The sequence below is a fragment of the Eptesicus fuscus genome, chromosome 5 (assembly GCF_027574615.1).
Source record: "Eptesicus fuscus isolate TK198812 chromosome 5, DD_ASM_mEF_20220401, whole genome shotgun sequence".
NCBI classification, from domain to species: domain Eukaryota; kingdom Metazoa; phylum Chordata; class Mammalia; order Chiroptera; family Vespertilionidae; genus Eptesicus; species Eptesicus fuscus.
Window position 1 is genome coordinate 102,373,087 of NC_072477.1, and position 20,998 is coordinate 102,394,084.

Consider the following 20,998-nt stretch of genomic DNA (forward strand, 5'->3'; position numbering starts at 1 on the left):
CTGAGATCTTAACGCCTGATGTTAAACTTGCCTAATCTGACTATATTTAGTCTGTTATTGATATCTGAACTCAATTTTAAAATAACCCTATGTTGGCCTAAAGTCTCTGAAAATGCTACACGGGTGCTGGAAGAACAGCTCCTCGGATGCCGGGTATGAGAGGAAGACATGAGAAGGCGCAGGCATGCATAGGAGAGACTTTATTGTAAACCGAGTAGCCATCACGCAACGTAGTTCTTCAAAGTAGCCCCACAAAAGCAGCCGGGCACGGCTGGTCAGTGGCCACTTATATACACACTCAAACAAAGGGGGCCGGTGCCAATGAGCGGTACACGCTCGCGCTGCAGGAACATAAACAGGCTGCGTAAGGGTGAGCATCCACAGTACGTATACTGCTACCACCGAGTCATTGCCCTGCCACCTGCCAAGAGCAAAGGGGCCTTTCACCAAGTGATCCTGCAGTGTCCTCGCCTGCACGCCTGCGTACGGCAAATTGGCCTTGATCACCTGGCGTACGCTGATTAGGGTTCCCACAACAGGCCAGGGGTAAAGAGAAAACTTTTCAATGTATTAGAAAACTAATTTAAAGTATTGAATTATTTTTGTAGTATTTTTAAAAATTAAAACATCTTCATAGGGTCCCTCTAGCCCCTGGAGCTTGGCATCTGTGGGCTGCTGTCACCAAAACCCAGTGGGTCATGGCTGAAGACTGATGCTGAGGGTGGAAGGAGCTACGTTGTGGAGGGAGGGTTGAGAAGGAGGGATGGATGATGTAAAGAACTCTTGAACAGGTATACAATTTGGTGGTCAACACCATGCTATTTTACTGGACCTAACTTCAGTCTCAAGGAAGAGAGAACGAGGGTGGGAGGCTCCAGAGCAGATGTGAGAGGTGGCTGCTGGGTGAGCTGGAGCCAGAACTGTGCCTGACAGGATGGCACAGAGACAGGGAGGAAAGAGCACATGGTGACTGGTCAAGAACTCTATTGCGCCCTGGCTACTAATTCCAGTCTTCAGCACATTGGGGTATCAAACTAGTCTACAGGTCTCATGTGTCTGTCATGAGAGAGTCCCAGCAAATCCAGCGATCTCAGAAAACAGAAAATAGGTGACATTTACCTTGAGTGAACTCCCAAGTCCCCTTTTATGGCCCTCCTTTTGCTACTGAAACTTGTCAAGCCCCTGCTGGATCTAGGCCTGTCCCATTCGTATGTTTCTGGAGCAAGTTTTCTTGAATATAGTTAGAGGAAAACAGTGTACTCTCCCTACAATCAAAAGGGATAATATTGGACTCTATGTAGTTTCATCAACCAACAGGCATCTGGTTGTCAGTTACCCAGTGCCTAGCCTTAAGCCACCATCTGCCATGGTGTGTGCATGCCGTCAGTACGGTAGTCTGTGTGTTTGGTGCACTGGGGCAGGAATGCCTCCCTGTTTACAATTTAATCAGAGAAATAAGACTTATTAAGCTTACAGTATGAATTCCCTCCTAAAATATATTCTCCCTTTATCTTATAGAGGGACACATGATTCATTAACATTCAGTCTTCTAATTATCTCTCATTCAAATGTCTGGTTGCTTTGCAAATCTTGGGTTAAAAAAAAAGCAATGAAATAAATAAAAATAAGCACAGCAGCAAGTATTTTCAATAAGCACCCCTTAGACTAACTGCTGGGAGGTCCCTGTTCTCCTGCAAGCTAATTTAATGGAAACAAGGTAGGAGGAAGAAAAGTGAAGCCCCAGCATGGGACTCCTAGTAAAAACATTTCCAAAGTGTGTGGAGCACAACTGTCCCTTGGTCCTCAGATGGAGGGTCAGAGGCCAATGCTGGCTGAAACACCAAGGATTGAGTTTCACTCACTCCTGACAAAAAGCTAGTTACATAAATAAGGCCTAGGGTCACTGAAGGTTAAATGCATATACCACCTTTTTTTTTTTTTTTAACCAAGAAAAGATTATTTCCCTCCTTTTTACAAATCTCCCCCACAAGGGCATGAGTGTGTGTGTGTGTGTGTGTGTGTGTGTGTGTGTGGGGGGGGTGGTGGTGGTAATGGGGAGATGAGGACACATATGTAATACCTTAATCAATAAAGAAATTAAAAAAAAATTTCCCCCCCAAAATACACACTAGTAAAAACACAGTAAATCTTATGAGATTCCCAGTTGATATTTACCAAGTAGGTTTCATGTTAAATTTCTCAATCCCAACTCTAAATAGAAATAACCAGTATGATTCTACTTTTTATGGTGGACATTGACACTTGATTAGAAAAGTTTAAATGGCTGATTTTAAAACAAAAAAAAAGTATGCTTCCTGTCCTTTTTCAAAAATAGAAATTTTATGTCAAAAGAAGCAGTGATCTAATTTTTCATAAGCGAGGAAAAAGTAATGAGATCTCTCTGGACAAAATATGCCTGAGATTCTCATGCATAGTTTTTCAAAGCTTGGATATTCTCTCTGCTATAAAACAACTAGAGTTCCGGTGTACGAACTTGTGCACCAGTGCGGTCCCTTGGCCTGGCCTGTGGGATCGGGTGGAAACCGGCTCTCTGATATCCCCCGAGGGGTTTCTGATTGCGAGAGGGTGCAGGCCAGGCCCAGGGACCCCACCAGTGCATGATTGGGGCCAGGGAGGGATGTGGGAGGTTGGCCAGTGGAGGGGGGAAGTGGGTAGAGGAGGGGGCAGGACCGTGGGAGGGCTCCAGGGTGTGTCCGGCCTGTCTCGCTCAGTCCGATCGGCTGTACCCCAGCAGCAAGCTAACCTACCAGTCGGAGCGTCTGCCCCCTGGTGGTCATTGTACGTCATAGCGAGCAGTTGAGCAACCTTAGCATATCATTAGAATATTATGTTTTGATTGGTTGAATGGCTGACCAAACAACCAGACACTTAGCATATTAGGCTTTTATTATATAGGATTGTAAGTACTTTTGCTAATTAATAAGCTGGCTTTTAGCCATAAGTCAACAGAATTGCATTTTCTAGAGACAAATAACTATGAACATAAGATTTATTTTTTTCCTCATATATATCATTTTAAAAAATCAGCCTGTCCTGTCAAATCAAATGCAAATAATAGCATTCATTAAAGAAGAACTATTTTAGCAAAGAAAAGTAACTGATAATAAGGTTAACTCATAAGGCAGATTGCCTACAGGTGGCCTGAATTCAGGAAGCTGAACTAAATGGCACAGATTTTGCATGACTATTTATTCAGTTGTTGAGGATGAGAACTCCAATATTAGTGAGCTCTCATCTAACATCTCTATAATATCCCTTCTGTCTTCCATCTTCAAAATCCTTGCCAACACCACAGGGGAATCCCAGCCCTTTAATACATTTCTTGTGTTTTGTGTGTTTGTTTTTTTTCTTACTTTTAAACATTCACCCAAAGGTATGTTTTTTATTGATTTTTAGAGAGGAAGGGAGAGAGAGAAACATCTTTCGGATGCCTCCCATAAATGTCCTGACCAGGAAATGAACCTGCAACCTTTTGGTGCATGGGATGACACTCCAACCAACGGAGCCACCTGGCGAAGGCCCTTTAAATGCGTTTTTAACCAGGCTGTTGACAATATACGACCCCTCCTGCCCTAGGCACATCTATAGCTGATTTTTTGTGAGTCTTACTTTAAACAGGGTTAAAGATAACAGTGAAGGCAGGGAAGAGAGGCAGCAAATGTGGCAGCAGGAATGTGTGATGCATGACAGGATGGTTCCCTGGTTCCTCGGTCATGATAAGAGCACGCTGAGTAGGAGCTGTGTACCCACCTTCAACAATGGCCACGTCAGACTATGTGCACAAAGCTGGAAAGCCAATGGCCATCAGAATCCCCAGATGTTCTGAGAGTTCAGGACATGGTCTCTAAGGACCCTGCAGACACTTAGTCATAGGGTTTGATATATTAAAAAAATAGTGTAAAGGGAGTCCATAATTCTTCAACAAAAGCTGAGCATCGGAAACCTCTATAAAAAAACAGACATTTTACGGTAAAACTTCCTCCCCAAATTTAAATATCTCAAGTTCTTTAAACGTTCAGAAATATACTTGTCTGATACATATGTGAATATTCTGACTAGAAGGGAAAAGTAATATCACTTGAGGATAACCATTTTAATGCAAATTAAATTTTCACAAATGATATTTTGATAAAAAATAAGACAAAGTAAGCCTTAATTCTATTGTTTAAAATTAGACAGAAGGGAAACATGACTTTATATTTTTCTATTTTTTAACCTAACTATCCCCAATTCCTTTAAATTCCATTTCTTGGGCTGAGAGATGAACAAAATAGTAATGCATTAGTTGCTTTAATGAGAAACAAACTTCATTTCACAGGAAACATATTTTCTCATCAAACATCTAGCAGAATATTTAGTAGGATAATTATTTGGTTTTCAGGAACCCAAACAATTCAATAGTACTTAACTTCTTTTCATACCATACTATTAAATATTCTAGAGATGAAAGAGGGGTAGAATTAACATGGAGACATCATCAGGGCCGGTATTAGAGTTCGGGCAGTAAGAGAAGTGTTCTGAGAAACAAAGCATAGTGGATTCTGTTCTTTGTGAGATAAAATATATTAAAATTACTGTAAAATATTAATGTGCTGTAGGAAAACTACTATCAAAGTAAAAATTTAACATCTTTTATAAACAGGGAAATATTTCTTAATTCAGTTTTCTTAACCAAGAGCAAAGAAACTAGAGTCTGAGAAATAGGGGTTCAAATGCTGGTTCCACCACTTCTTAGCTCTGGGATCTTGGCTGAGGAAATCTCTAAGGCTCTGTAAGCTCTGAGTACTGTCAAGTGGTTTAAAAAAATGCCCGCTTAACAGAGGTGCAATGAAAACAAAGAGAGAAAATGCATGCAAATTCTTGCACGAGAAAGTACTTAAATGTTAGCTATTATTGGTTATCATTAACATTATTCTTTTTATAACAAGATTGTGCAATGATAAAGTTATTCAGGTTAGATATTTATGGATAGAAATAAAAAACAGGTACCCAGTTTGATTATCACTCATATGTAAACTTCATCCTCAGTTACCAAAAATCCTACCTAGAAAGATTAAATTCATTCCAGTTTTAACATATATTTTTCTAAAATTATCCACAGAGGTGTAGGTAAACACACTGGAACCTCCTACAACCACATCAAAATTACAGAACAACCATCATTGAGAACCACCTGAAATCTAGCTGAACAGAAGGCCTACAACTAGGAAATTAAAGAAGCCACATTGTGACTGGTAGGAGGGGCAGAGCTGCAGAGGAGCTGGGCCCATACCTACATGTGGCAAATAAAAATTAGGAGGGATATCTTGGCTGTGGAGGTCTTCCCTGAGGACCACGGGGTCCCAGTTCTGCACTAGGCCCCCAGCCCAGGGTTCCAGTGCCAGGAAGAGATGTCACCATAACTTCTGGCTATAAAAACCAGCAGGGATTGTGACTGAGTGAGAGAGAGGCTGCCAGAGTCCCATGCATTCCTCTTAAAGGACCTGCACAGACTTACTCCAACTCACTTGTTCTGAGCTCTGGCAACTGGGACAGCAGCTTGAAAGGCACTAGGGACATATGGGGAGGAAATGAATTGTCTGGCATCAGGGTGAGAGCTGTAGTGGCAGGTTTTGCCCAGACAGAAGTGCCTACAGAGGCCATTGTTCTTTTCCTGAGCCCTCCCCCACAGAGCTGGCAGGAGGACACAACATCCAAGTCTCCATCAACCTGGCTAATACTGTTCACTGAACCCGGGTGTTTCCCTGTTACCCCACTCCATCCAACTTTCAGGCCCACTAAAGCACTTTCCAGTGGCTTTTTCATATATGTGATCTACTGAAAGTCAGCCCTTAACACAAGGGTTTGTCTTGCTCCCATTCTCTCCCTTCCCCGGGGCCCACCGTCTGCCATGGTCATGGCACAGCGGTGAGGGAAGGAGGAGGGGGGTAGGTGGGGAACCGTGCGGTGGCGAGGCACGGATGGTGGCATCAGTGTCTGGCATCCATTCTTTTCGTGCCCGGCCTGGCGACTGTCGCCTCCTCTCCTGACCCCACCAGGGCCTTCGGGCCCAGGCTGGGATGGGAACCAGGGGTGGGTGGCGGTGGATGCGGTCCCTTTCCCAGGGAGGCCGAGGGCTGGTGGCCAACTTCACGTGGTTCCCCCCCACCCCCAACAACCTCCCCTGCCCCCTCCCCCCTCCGTGCATGAATTCGTGCACTGGGCCTCTAGTATGAATAATAAAATGGCAATAAATATCTATCAATAATTAAGTGCTAATGGATTAAATGTTTCAATCAAAACACATGTGAAGGCTGAATGGATAACAAAACAAGACCCTTACATATGTTGTCTAGAAAGACACAAACAGACTGAAAGTAAATGGATGAAAAAAGTATTTCATGAAAATGGAAATAAACGAACAAAAGCTAGGTGTAGCAATACTTACACTGGACAAAACAGACTTTAAAACAAAGGCTATATATATAACAAGAGACAAAGAAGGACCAGCAATTCCACCTCTGGGTATTTATCTGAAGAAACCCAAAACACTAAATGGAAGATACATATAGTACATCCATATGTTCATTGCAGCATTATTTACAATAGCCAAGATATGGAAGCAACCTAAGTGTCAATCAATAGATAAATGGATAAAGAAATGGTGCATATATACAATGGAATATGATTCAGCCACACACACACAAAATAAATCTTGCCATTTGCAACAACATGGATGGATAGTATGCTGAGGGAAGAAATAAGTCAGACAGAGAGAGACACATGCCAGATGATTTCACTTATATGTGAATCTAAAAAGCAAAATAAATAAACAAACAGAACAGAAACATGCTCATAGGTACAGAGAACATTTTGATGGTTGGCAGATGTGGGGGGCAAGTTTAAGGGGTTGGCTGAAAAAGATGAAGGGGTTAAGAAGTACAAATTGTTAGTTACAGAATAGTCATGGGGATGTAAATTACAGAATAGGGAATATAGTCAATAATATTGTAATAACTATGTATGGTGTCAGATGGGTACTAGAGTTATCAAGATGATAAATTAGTTATATAATGTCTAATCACTGGGTTGTGCACTCAAAACTAATATAATATTGTACACCAAAACTAATATAATATTGTATGTTAACTATAATAAAAAATTTTAAAAAATTATTTAAAGTAAAAACAAAATTATCCACAGATTGCAAGGATAGGAAGATTATTTTAGAATTCATATCAAAATGTAAACATTTGCATGAAATAGTCTTTTTGTGGTATGTGCAAGGCCAGGACTAAGGATTTCCCAACATATAAGAAAATATCTCATATATCTCCTCTGTTGCCATAAATGTAAAAACGGGTCATGGGTGTGTGCACTCATATGTGTTGTGTATTTGTGAACATGTTGTGCATATGTGAGTGTTGTATGTGGTGGAGAGAAGAGCAATTGGAAGAATATGAGGCGCATTTGGGTTTTATTTCTTTCCTCTGTTCAGTAAGGTCATGGTTTAATTCTTCCATGACATATTAACACATATCACAACTGCTCTTTCTCAGGAATATTGCCCCAACAAATTTTGTGTTTGAGTGTTGGATGAGCATTTGAAGAGACCAGTAGAGATGAAAAGTACTTCTTATAGGACATGCCTCTGCACTGAGGTTGAATGCTCTTGTGGCACCCGAACAACTCCAATTATTATGCCTCTTGTATATACATCGGGAAAAGGATATACCAGTGGTACAAAGTGGAAATAACTTATCATTCTCTCTTGACTGACATAATAGATATTAATTACCACCAATTTGCTACCTGTAAAAATGCCTCAACTTTAAAACACTGCCATCCCTGTCACAACTTAGACTCATTTCCCAGGGCATGTGGTGGTCTGGGATTATCTCAACCATCTGATTCCTAAGAAAACTAGAATTCAGTCCACAGTGGCCATTCATAGACAATCTCTTATTGACTTAATTCATCAACGTAGTGTGCTGGTAAAGAGTATGGTGTCATACCCTGTTGTGATTCCCTCTCCCAATATTAGGAGAAGATGACAACGTACTGCTTTTTATGTACTGTATCAAGCTATTTATGGGTGCTATCTCACTCAATCACACCTGCTTCACTGGGTTGTCATGAGGATTGGTACACAGCCCTATAGCTTGTGACTGACACATTATAAACACTGAAAAATGCTGGTTCTCTTCCCTTAACCTTTAATTCTTACATTTCTCTGAGGTCAGAGTAATTACCCCCAACCAACAGATGCAGAAACATGTCTTGAGTAAGGGTACAGGCCCAATTCAGGCCAATCGGTCCCCAAAGCCCTTTCCTCTCTGCCATTCACCTCCTACAAAGTTTGTTTCTCTTTAGAATGAGTCATGGTAACAGGGAAGGACTATATACTAGAAATGCTCAGCATATGAAGAGGGCATAAGCAGAGAGGAGAGAGACAAAGGCAAAGACAGAGGTAGAAATAAGGAAAAGGAGCAGGAAGCAAAGTGCCAGTTGGGAAACCGAGTACAGATGTCTGTCCCTTTCGCTGAGAGCCTCATTCTCTGTCAGCATGAGTGTGGCTACTGTTCGCCTTTCACCAACACTCTCCCATGGCTTCTGCTGTCGGACATTTGGAGACACTGCCTTTCCTCCTTCCATCAACAGGAACGACTTTTTTTAGTGCACCATGTAATATTTATTCAGAAACTGACTTCCTTTCTTCTTTGCTCCCATAATTTCAGCTCTATATATTGCCCCCATGTGTATTTCTGCCCATTCCTCCCATTCTTGTTTCTACTTATTTAAGTATGCTCAATTCACTATTATCCAAACTAAATTTATGATGGTATCAGAGGAGTCATATTGGAAAATCTGACACTCATTATTATTATTCCTCCCCCTATGCTTTTATTTGCTATATTCCCACAACTTAGCCAATATATATTTTAAAACATCTCTAATAAACTCATGACAGAATTCGAAGTCCTGCTATCTAGGCCCATTCTTCTGGATGCTGTGGATGTCAACACCTCCCTAAGCAGCCTTCCATCTTTCATATTGTCTTAGCCTGATCCCTGATGGCAGCATCTTTTAGCCCAAAGTAGCATCGTTATTTTGTTTTCTCCTTTCTTTTTCCAGCTTTATTTCCATCACTCTGAAGTCAGAATACTCTAATATAATAGGCTGTGGCAGCTACTGAGAGAGATATTCAGAAAAGGGCCTCACTTAGGGAAATAACTTCCAATGTGTAACCATAAAATATTACAAATATAAGGCAGACAAGACCTAAAGATATTTTGTTAGTCTTTTAGCCTCTCGTAGGGTACAGAATGATGGGAAGATTGATGGGAGACTTTGGTTGGGGTGCAAGAGGGTGCTGGGGGGACTAGGAGTTAGGCTGTAGCAGTGGGATGAGAGGATAGCTGATGGACCCCAGTTCATTGTAAGATTGTAAGATGCCTGGATATGACCATTTAGCTAATGGGGGGAGGGAGAGTACTAAGAAATGCTGTTAATAAATCAGGAGTGCGACCTAGTTTGAAACCTTCATATTGAGAATGGATTGGAAAGAGGAGAAAGTTGTGATAAAAAAACAGTTAGGAAGCTCTTGCAAGAGTCCACAAAAGAGATTTTTTTAAAAAAAAAAATACTCACCTGAGGATATGTTTCTATTGATTTTTGGGAGACAGAGAAAAAGACAGAGAGAGATGTAAGAGATATGTTGCCTCCCATATGCACCCCGACTAGGGATCAAACCCGCAATGTAGGTTTGGTATACAGGACATACTTTAAGCAACTGAGCCACCCGGCCAGGGCCAGGAAATAGATGTTTTAACTTCATCAACACTTCTACCAACCCTCAGGCTCATAAGAAAAATCAGGACATACTTCTTGAAAGCTCCGTAATCTCCAACATCTTTCTTATCCTATTCCACTCTTAAAATCCTCTTCATCAGCTTCAAACTTCACTGGCTTCTCTTTGTTGATCATACTACCTCAGGGCTTCACAAACCTCCTTGAGTCTTCTCTCCAATTGGCCTAACTTGATTCAGTCAATGAACAAATACAAATTTACTGAGGATTGTAAGTGTATGGCTTTCTGTGCCATTCAGTTGTGTGGGGGATGTAAAGAGAGAGGCCCTCAAAACGTTTACTTAGGGAAATAACTTCCAATGTGTAACCATAAAATATTACAAATATAAGGCAGACAAGACCAAAACATGTTTTGTCTTGTAGTAGAGGTCGGTAGTAGAGATGGGATGTTACTAAGTAACAGGGATGAGGGGCAAACAAGCGTCCAGCAACTCAGGGGATGGCAGGTGAGGCAGCCAATGCCACTTCCATTTGGTAACTGTTTCATTTGATAAAAAAAAAAAAAACACCTGACTTTTTTCTGTTACACATTTTTCAACTATTTTGATTTTTTTTACAGGGTAACTTTTCATGCTAATTTTTATATGTGGACTCTTTTGATTAAGTAGAGTACCTTAATTTATAGCTCTTTGGGGTCCACATATTGGGAGCAGGTGGATGTTTGTGGTTTCAGAGAACTGTCCTGAAGTCACTGTCATTATTAATCTGGCTATACATGCAATTGTTACGGAAGAATTTAGTGCTTCTTCCTTTCACATCATCAATGACAAGGTAAACGGACCTCAAAGGCCTTACAGTTTCAAGCACTGTTTTGTGACTGTTGTGTGCACAGAGGAGAGAAGAACAACCATGGGTCTCCCATCGGCCCTTTCTTCTGGCTGCCACCACCTCTGTGTAACTGGGGAAAAGCATGGTTGTTTCTATTGAATGTGTCACATAAGGAATGCCTGAAAGTATCCTACAGAAAGGGGACTTTAACAACTCTTTCTCAGGAGAAGTCTAACATCAGAAAGTGGCAATTTGAAGACAAGAACTTTACTAGAGGCAAAAGGAGGTGGGGGAAGGTAGAAGAGGGTATAGTGGGGATAAATGGTGATAGAAGGAGACTTGTCTTGGGGTGGTGAACACACAATACAATATACAGGTGATGTATTATAGAATTGTATACCTGAAACCTATATAATTTTATTAACCAATGTCACCCCAATAAATTCAATAAAAAGTAAAAGAATAAAAATAAAAAACTTTACCAAGTTAGGACTTTTTAGTAAAGGAAGACTACAAAATGAGTTTTCAGCACTTCAGAGAATCTAGACCACTTGAAAAGCTTTAAGTGCCAATGCCTGCCTTTAGGATCAGACCTAGTCAGGAAGTTAACACGCTAGCTTTGCTAACAGATGTCATATTAGCATTAATTGTAATGGCCCATTTAACTTATTAGGTCTCTCTTTTCTATTTGCGTTCCAGGCACCTGGTATAAATTCTTCAATAAAACCAATTAAAATCTCATTAAAAGATAAAACCTAAAACTATGCCAATAAATGCTAAATACATGTAGAATACATTCACTTCGCATCACTCTTAGGAGATAGAATAGTGTGAATGTTGCAAAGCCTTATTGAGGATAGTATCAATCTCAGCAGGTCAATCTAGAAAATATGATTAAATGAGTAAAATGTGCTCAGAATTGCCAAATTTCCAGGTCTAGTTTCCATCAAACTACACTTAAGGGATTTTCTAGTTTTATATGAAGCTCTGTTTCTACCTGTACTAGAGGAATATATCTCTAAGATAAATGTGTATTGAAAATTACATAAAATGTCATGATAGGCAAGCTGAAATGTCACTTTCAAAAATTTATCCTTTTATCCATAGCATCTTTGTCTCATCAGAAAACATGGAATTTACTCTGTGAACATTTCTTATAGGAATAAAAGGAGTTACATTTTAAGCATTAAACTTAACAACTTGTGTGAACAGACCTAAATAGTAGACCCACCAAGAATTTTTTAGGAGTTCCAACTCCATGGATTATAATACTGCCTGTCCGATAGTCTCTACAGAAGTATATCAATACAGGCTCACTTCCATCCTTTCTTTTAAGTGTGAAGCAAGATAAATAGTAAAAACTTTCTAAGGAAAGGTATATTTCCTTTAACCAAAAATAAATAAACAAACAAATTATATTCACAATTAAATGAGCATTTAGTAAAGAATAAGAATGTACACATGTGTGTATACAGGGGTGGTGGAGAGATACAAATTTAAAATAATACCTGTTTCCAAAAACACGTAATAATTATCATTGGGTGGTGACATTTGTTTCTCTCATTGTGCTTTCCTGTATTCCCCATGGTTTTTCCCCATGGTTTTTCCATTGAAGATGTAGTATTTTGCATTTAGTAAAATAGTGCTCTCTAAGAACATAAGAGTGGGTATTAGCACTACCCACTGAATCTATTCAATTGGTCTCAGAAAAAAAGAAATCAAAATATCCGAATCAAATGGCTGACATTATTTAGTCTAAGGTGGCTCTGCAACATTCATGATGTCCTGCCACCCAATTCAGTATCTTTACACAAATACTGAAGAAACAGGCATGAAACTGAGGAAGTGGGTTATACTGTTTTAACAATAAGCATTCATAATGTTTGTACTTCTGCTTGCAGAGAATAACAGTGGATGATCTCTTTGGAAATGTTATAAATGGAACACTGTCAAATTTATAAGCAACATTTTAGACAGCAAATATGTTGCTTGGATTTCAGTAGTTTTAAACACTGCAAGCAGCTTAACCTTATCTCCCAGTGCCACTGCCTTCCTGGAGTAATTGATGCTGGAGTCCCTCCACATAAACCAGGCCACTGTCACTGTACACAGCAGCCCGACTGCTGGCACAGGCAGGAAGCTGCACTGAACCCAGATAAATAGACACGTCAACAGTAAGCTGCTTAATCTAATTCAGCCTATCTCATCTCGGGTACACAGTTTGCAGTTTTGCTGTTGTGTCCCCCTGACAGGAAATAGTTTGGAAAGTTTAATCTTAAGAAGTTTAAGTGGTATGCTTATCTTTCAGGCTCTCAAATGTTTATTCAGCAGAAGAGCTGTTTAAATGTTTTATAAATGGCAATAATGTAAAGAAGGCACGTTTAACGTCCCTCATATGTGAAAACTACAATGGTGATTTCCTTGTCTATGGACATAGAGATTAACACTACAGCCACTTACACTTCAGAAGAAATTATTTTGATACACATGTTCTGAGCACTGATATCTTTAAATGGGGGATAGTCACCCCCATGCAATGGCATCCTTCTGGAAAAAAAAAAAAGAAACTGTTCATTTCAAATATATTTGATTCTTATTTAACTATATTTTGAACAAATGGCTTCTTTATTTGTGACACCTTAAATGAGTACCCATTCAAGACATCATTCTTCTTCCTCAGACCAGTGTGGGTGATACGAATTGGTGGACTGGAGGAAGATTAGAGACTAAAATCCATGAATTCTGGCACTGCCTGAGATATCACCTTCAGGCGGGGTAAGTCGCCTCAACTGCCAGCCTGTCCCTGAGCCCTTGCTTACCTCTCTCCAGGAAGGCAGAACCAGATACTGTCCTCGCGTGGAAGATAGGACCTAATGCCACCCACAGTACTGATGCAAGCTGCCCTTTAATTATGAAAAAGGGAGGGCACAGATCCTCCTCCATTTGTAAAGGGCTCCACACATTTGTAAGCCTTTGGAAAGGACAATTCATTATCACTCACCCTTAAAAGGACCGTTAACAGAGGTGTAACAAGTGGTTTGATCCCACCTTAGGGGTGGAGAAGGCACAGAGGAGGCGGATGAAGGCAGAGGGCCCGGAGGACATGGAGAGAGGAAGGCATGGAGGACTCGGATGCAAAAGGACACAGAGGAAGGGGAAGGGCAAAAATGGATTTGTTCTGCAATCAGTGGCATGAGAACGACAGACCATAAGGAGGTTTTAAGATCAGGTCTGCTTTTGGAAATGAAATTAGATCTCCTCTCCTTAACTGAAACTAGCCCAGCATTTTCTAAGACAAGAGAGCGAGAAAAATGTGCCAAATATAGGCAAAAAAGGAAGCTCACAGAAGAATCAAAGCATCCAAGAAATTTCTAACCAACAGACCTGAGAGCCCAGCTGGAAGAACTGGAATCGGTGCTGGTGCCCAGTGGCAAGAGCACCAAGAAACGACTGTTAGGGACCTGCTTTGACTCAACAGCACTGCTCTGAGGGCTGGAGTGTGCCAGCGGAAGACAGAAAACAGGGGGGGCCTGTGAACAATCTATTTCCCAGATCACAGTCCTCAGAGGCCTCAGTCAGAACTTACGCTCACACACAGGCCATGCCTCCGCTGAGCACATGCTAGCCCACTGGTGATAGAATGACTGTTAAATCATGGACACTTGCCGAAACCGGTTTGGCTCAGTGGATAGAGCGTCGGCCTGCGGACTCAAGGGTCCCAGGTTCTATTCCAGTCAAGGGCATGTACCTTGGTTGCGGGCACATCCCCAGTAGGGGGTGTGCAAGAGGCAGCTGATCGATGTTTCTCTCTCATCGATGTTTCTACTCTCTATCCCTCTCTCTTCCTCTCTGTAAAAAATCAATAAAATAAAAAAATAAAAAATCATAGACACTAATACTAAAGAGTTTTGCCTGAATTTTAACATTTTAAGATGAAGCTAGGATTAACAATGACAAATTTTCTTACAGAAAGAACTCAGAATAACAACAAAAAAAACCCTTATATTAGAGATATCAATAGAAAAAATATAAAAAAGAAATGGTCATTTTCAATGGAGCCCATCACAACCTGAGGTGATTCTTTATCCACTCAAGAATGCAAGCGTGGCGAAGTTCATGAAGTGTGTTGAAAACGACAGAAAAGACAGAAACTAATACCACTCTGTGTGTGTGTGGCACTGTACCCACCTGACAGGGAGGTTCTGTTCTTATTTCTAACAGACAAGGAAACGGAGTCAGAGTTCGGACAGTTTGCTCACGGCCACGTGACTGGCGAGTGGCAGAGCCGTGACTGATCCTGAAGCCTTTCCCACCATCCCTCAGGTTTTCCTCGCACGGCGGCCCAGGCTGCCCAGGGCATACGTGGGCCACGACTCCATGGGCACCACTGCAACAATGTCAACCTGTAATTCTGATGACAATTTTACGGCAAGTGACAGTCAGTGTCCCATGTTACTAAACTGCCACAGAGAGAGGAAACAGTGAGACTGGAGAAAGGGCTACTGGCGGGCCTGACTACAGGTGCATCCAATTCAGAAGGTGAACGAGCAGAACTGGCCCAGGGAGGCCAGGGTGAAGCTGTGCTGCCGCCCCATTCTCAGTCCAGCTCAGACTGTCAGAGTGTGCACTCCCGAGTCCACCCACTGACACTGAGTCAGCAGTTCAGATCACTGCGGGAGGAAACTGCGGGCACGGGCCAACCGTGCTTTGGTATTCACAGGCCAGGAGAAAGAGGAAGAGCCCTTTGTAAACGCTCACCTTAAAAATCAAAATCCACTGATGACTTAGGAATTATGAGTTCCCCTCCTCAATGGGGTCTGCGAATTTAAATCATTAAAATCAAAATGAGATCAAGTAACTTCCTTCTGGATTTCTAGATAACCACAGCCTCTCTTGCTCTTCAAGGTCATTCCCTCCCAGCTGCAGGAAGGGCCCCGCAGGAGGAAGTGTTGCTCAATTCTTCCTGAGAAACTGAGCAATAAATACAGCAGGTCCTCAAACACCACCACTCAGATCAACACTGATGAGATGCCCTAGGAACTTCACTCTTGTTTCTATCAATTAGCCTGCAATGAAACTGACTTCCTTCTACGTATGTTGTTTTGCTTAAAGTCACAGAACCCACTGACAACATAAAGCAAGGACTTACTACACTGACAAACCCCAATACCGAAAATAAAATAAACATTCTAGAAAAAACTGGTTCCATTTATTATGGTACATAGTCTTCATCAAAGACAAGGAAGATCCCCAAAGAAATGTCCCATTACCACTTTCACATTAGCTGGAATATGTACCCCCACCCCCCTCTCCCCTGCCGACCATGAAACAAAGCTCACCTTTATGCACCTGGTCATTTTCTATGCAATGGTGCAGTATAATGCTCAACAGGGATTGTTTTAATAGGGTTGGTAACGAGATCTGGGTGATAAACCTGTTAATTTAGCCATCCTTCTGAGATGTTAAAATTATACTTTGCAAGTGTTTTAAAGTTCCTCACCAAGCATGGCTCCAGCTTGCCCCCTAGTTTTGACATTAGGTTTTAAATATCACCTGTAAATCTTGTCCCCACCAAAAATCACCTCTATGTTCTCCTTGCCTCTATGCCAGCAAAGCTCAGAACTAACTAAAACATTATTAAATTAATAATTTAACAACATAATAATCCATAAATTTTGAAAACAAGCCTCTACAACATTTAAAGCTTAAGATCTTTCCCATCAAAGGCAGAGCAACCTCAAAGAGGCAGAATGGAAGCCAGCGCTGCCGACCTCTGTGAAGGGACACATCAGGCCCCACAAGTGGACTTAAAAAAATCACTTGCAAATTAAAAGAAACATTTTTATGATTCACTGCAGTAGCTTGCTTTTGGGGATGATACAAGGTTAAAACTGAACAGTAAACCTTTTAAGGTTATTGAAACTAAATTATTAACACTGCATTTCACCTTCTCTGTGTCCTCTGTGTGGCATTCTCCCTGATTACTCACTGCAACTCCACTCCTACAAGTTGTAAATCAAGTGAAAAATCTTTAGAGCACAAAACAGCTGATTAAAATGTTAAACCACAGGGGAACTACAGAGATGATGGGGAGTGACACACTGCTTTTTTTAAAATATGAGCTTTCTGATAGCTTTTGAAAAAATATGTTGAGAGAACTGTGCACTTTCATTTCCAGAAGTAAGCAAAAGGGACAGTCCCACTTTAGAAATCCATTTGCAACCTTCAGAATAATGAGTACTTTCCTCCACATGAATGGCACCTTCCACCTCCTGGTGTGCATTTTACCTGTACAGTTTTATGCTCAGACACGAACTACTTCAGGAGACTGATGACGCTTGGCAGAAATGGAGTTTCCTTTAGCCCTCTGATCAGGGAATGCTTGACAAAGCTCTGGAATCAGAACCTGGGGGCCTGTAATGTGGCTGAGGAATGCCAAAATCCACCCTACCTCTTTGGGGCCTCAATCTCATCAGCTATAAAATGGGCTGATGAAAGCTTCTTCTTAGGACACAGATGTGAATATTCTTTGCCCCTCCCAGAACATATTCAATAAAATATTCATTAGGTAACTAATGTTTTATACATTTGATAAAATTATAGTTATTTGGTTCACAAAACAGTTTGAATTAGTTAATGTATTCTGATGGATAAAGCAAATCCGCTGCACCTCTTGCTGCATTAGTTCTGGGAGACCAGGGAGACAAAAGAGGGTGGGAGCAGGATGTAAAGTGGTGAGACTGAAGGGGCTCCCCAAAGCTGTGTGGTATCCGGTATCTTCCCTTCCCGCAATGCTCTGCAAAGCATCTCCCATGAGCAGGGCCAGCTTCACGGGTGCGGCCTGGGCAGTCAGTCTCATAGGCACCCATGTACAGAGGCCTCTGCTGTCACTGTCCTGAAGTCTCATTTATCCAGGAGTCTGTGACGTCTGACAGGGCAGTGGAGGTGGTGTGAGGAGAGGAGGTCCTGGCACTGTCCCTGCGCGCCCTGCTCCTAGTCCTCCATTAGCATTGTCCATCCAGATGCCCACAGCACAGGGTTCAGGAGGGCCCACTTCACGTGCGGGTGCAGCAGAGCTGCTGACAGCCCCAGAGGCCACTCTTTCCATTCTAACCAGAACGAGATTTGAAAGCAGAAAGAAGGCAATGGCGTTCCAAGAAATAGGAATGACCGAGGAGCCCTGTGGTATTCTTTCTTATTCATGTTAATTCTCGTAAATAGCCAAACACACAATGTAAAGGGTGGAATAGAAGCAAAGGGAAAGATAGGACTACACCAAGTTCCTTCTCCTTTGAGTCCTTATTCATTGGTAAGACAAAAGTAGAGAATGTTGGTAGAAACTGCAACTATCACGAGATGAAATAAAAACAGTAGAGCTAATTCTGTACAGTTTTCACTACTCTATTGACAATGCAACACATACGGATATATGAGCTGCTACGAATTATGAATGAGTTAAATACTCTTATATTTGAATTTCAAACTGGCATTAATCACAACAATGTGAATGTACTTAGCACTACTGAGCTTAAAAATGGTTAAGATGGGAAATTTTATGTAGTTTTTACTACAATTAAACACTGGCATTGCACAATCTAAAGATGAACGGTAAAATTCATTCTAATAATTTAAAATTTCAATGTTTATTTACTTAAAACAACATTAAAAGGAAATGAAAAACATCATGACAGATGAGAAAAGAGACCACAGAAGAAAAAAAACAAGCTTTTAATTTTTGCACCTTCAATGTCACTTTTCTTGCATTTTGCACAAGAGCCAGAATTTCCTTTTGTACTGGGCCTTGTGAACCATGCGGCTGGCACTGACCATGTGCAAGTCTCTGCCTTGGTGCGACCTAAGCACACCTGAGGCTTGTCCAAGGAGGACTGGGAGCTGGCCTTCTCACAGAAAGCAGCATGAATAAAAGGGCTCCTAGGGACCAATGACACGAGGCTCCAAATGTGAAGACACTTTAAAGATTTAGGAACCCTCCATATACCCTCCTGCTTTTGCAATAAATGTGCCGACAGAAGCAACAGTCACAGCAGCAGCTTCCTGGCATCACCAGCCTGACAACACACAGAGAGGCAGAGATCCATCTGGAGGTGGTGAAAGGAGACAATGGGCCTCTCGGCCCGCATTTCAGTTCGCCCACACCAGCAAGGTCTTTACTACCTTCCACCTTCAAAGGGGACTTTTCTGCTCTAGCAGCCCCTCAGTCTCCTGCTCTAAAGCCTCAGCTGCACTGCTCCTTCTGGACCCCATGTCACCGCGGAATGCCAGAAAGGAAAACAAAACCCCCAGCCCTCTCAGACATTTGTTGGCGCTGTCCTTTAGAATGTGCTTTGTCTACTCCCATCCTCTCCAGGCCAGGGGGCCTCTCTCTACTGATACCCTCTACTATCTGGCTGCCGCTTTGCGGGTCGACCAGGTGCCTGCATTAGGCCTTTCCATAAATCACCTCATTTGGAACTCATGACCATCTGCTGTGGTGTACGCCATGTTTTAGATGAGAAGCAGGTTCTGAGAGGTCAGTAGTACATGTGGCCTTGCAGATGAAGCAAGGGCAGAGTGGGGAATGCACCTGCATCTGCAGAATGTTCCAGATGAGAAGAAGCTAAAAAAGACATTGCAACCAAATGCAGTACATAAAACTCAGCTGGATCATGAATCAAAAACAAAGTATACCAATAGGGAAATTGACTATGGATTATATATTAGATACCACTGAATCAATATTAACTCATTAGAACTGAGTATTTTTTTAAAATTAAATTGATTGGGGTGACATTGATTAATAGGATCAAAGAGGTTTCAGGTGTGGGTTTCTACATTACAAAATCTATGTATTGCACTGTATGCCGACCACCCAGCCAAATCATCCATCACCATATATTAGGAAGGGCAGAGTATTTAAAAATGGACTAAAAGACAAAGACAAACATCATGAGACAGCTTACCTCTTTGAGGGGGGCCTTCTCACAGACCTGGTCCCTCACAACTGCCCGTTTAGGCCTGATCCCGGTAGGATTGGGCCTAAAAGGGCAGTCGGACATCCCTCTCACAATCCAGGACTGCTGGCTCCCAAATGCTCACCTGCCTGCCTTCCTGATTGCCCCTAACCGCAATGGAATGGAATGGGAGATAAATTTGACCACATCTATAACATGTGATTTCGTTAATAAGAAATCCTATCTAATAAAAGAGTAATATGCAAATTAACCATCACTCCACTATACCCAAAAGCCACGCCCACCAGCCAATCAGGAGAGAGTATTCAAATTAATCCCAACCAAGATGGCTGCGGCCACAGAATGAGCAGGAGGCTTGGGTTTGCCCGGCAATGGAGGAAGCCAAGCTTTCCACACACCCTGGCGGGCCCAGGCCTCCACTCAAGGCTACAAAGTTTCAATTATAGAAGATAAATAAATCCCAACAAAAATGGCAGCAGCCACAGAGTGAGCAGGAGGCTTGGCTCCACTCAAGGCTACAAAGTTTCAATTATAGAAGATAAATAAATCCCAGATACCAGGGCCTCCACTTGGGTCGCCGGGGGGCGTGGCCGGCCTGCAAACCACCACAGGCCCCTCGCCCAGGCCGCCCCATGCTCCAAGGGAACCCCCACCCTGATCCGGGACACCCTTCAGGGCAAACCAGCTGACCCCCACCCGTGCACCAGGCCTCTATCCTATCTAATAAAAGAGTGATATGCAAATTGACTGTCACTCCAACACACAAGATGGCTGCCCCTATGTGGTCAAAGATCCTGCTCCCATGTGGACACAAGATGGCCACCACAAGATGGCCAGCAGGGGAGGGCAGTTGTGAGGGACCAGGTCTGCAAGGGAGGGCAGTTGTGGGCAATCAGGCCAGCAGGGGAGGACAGTTGGGAGGGACCAGGTCTGCAAGGGATGGCAGTTGGGGGCGATCAAGCCTGCAGGGGAGGGCTGTTAGGGGTGTCCAGGCTGGCAGAGGAGGGAAGTTGGGGGCGACCGGGCCTGCAGGGAAGGGCAGTCGGGGGGGGGGGGGGGACCCAGGCCTGCAGGGGAGAGCAGTTGGGGGGGACCAGGCCTGCAGGGGAGGGCAGTTAGAAGCAAACAGGCTGGCAGGGGAGCAGTTAGGGAGTGATCAGGCTGGCAGGCAGAAGCGGTTAGGGGCAATCAGGAAGGCAGGCAGGTGAGCATTTGGGAGCCAGCAGTCCTGGATTGTGAGAGGGATGTCTGACTGCCCTTTTAGGCCCAATACTACCGGGATCAGGCCTAAACGGGCAGTCAGGCATCCCTAGAGGGGTCCCAGATTAGAGAGGGTGCAGGCTGGGCTGAGGGACATCCCCCCCTCCCCCGTGCACAAATTTCGTGCA

At 42.5% G+C, this 20,998-nt stretch overlaps 1 protein-coding gene across 14 annotated transcripts in view; it reads right to left on the minus strand.

The window, feature by feature from the left end:
- Positions 1-20,998, minus strand: part of PARD3 (par-3 family cell polarity regulator) — a 699,476-nt gene that overhangs the window by 86,630 nt on the left and 591,848 nt on the right. Inside the window, exon 23 of one of the 14 annotated variants that reach the window (XM_054716635.1) lies at positions 19,023-19,255. The exons of the other annotated variants lie outside the window; for them this stretch is intronic. Coding sequence (XP_054572610.1) covers positions 19,144-19,255 — 112 coding nt within the window. The 3' untranslated portion in view covers positions 19,023-19,143. Of the gene's footprint in view, positions 1-19,022; positions 19,256-20,998 lie in introns of those variants that run through there. 14 annotated transcript variants of the gene reach the window in all.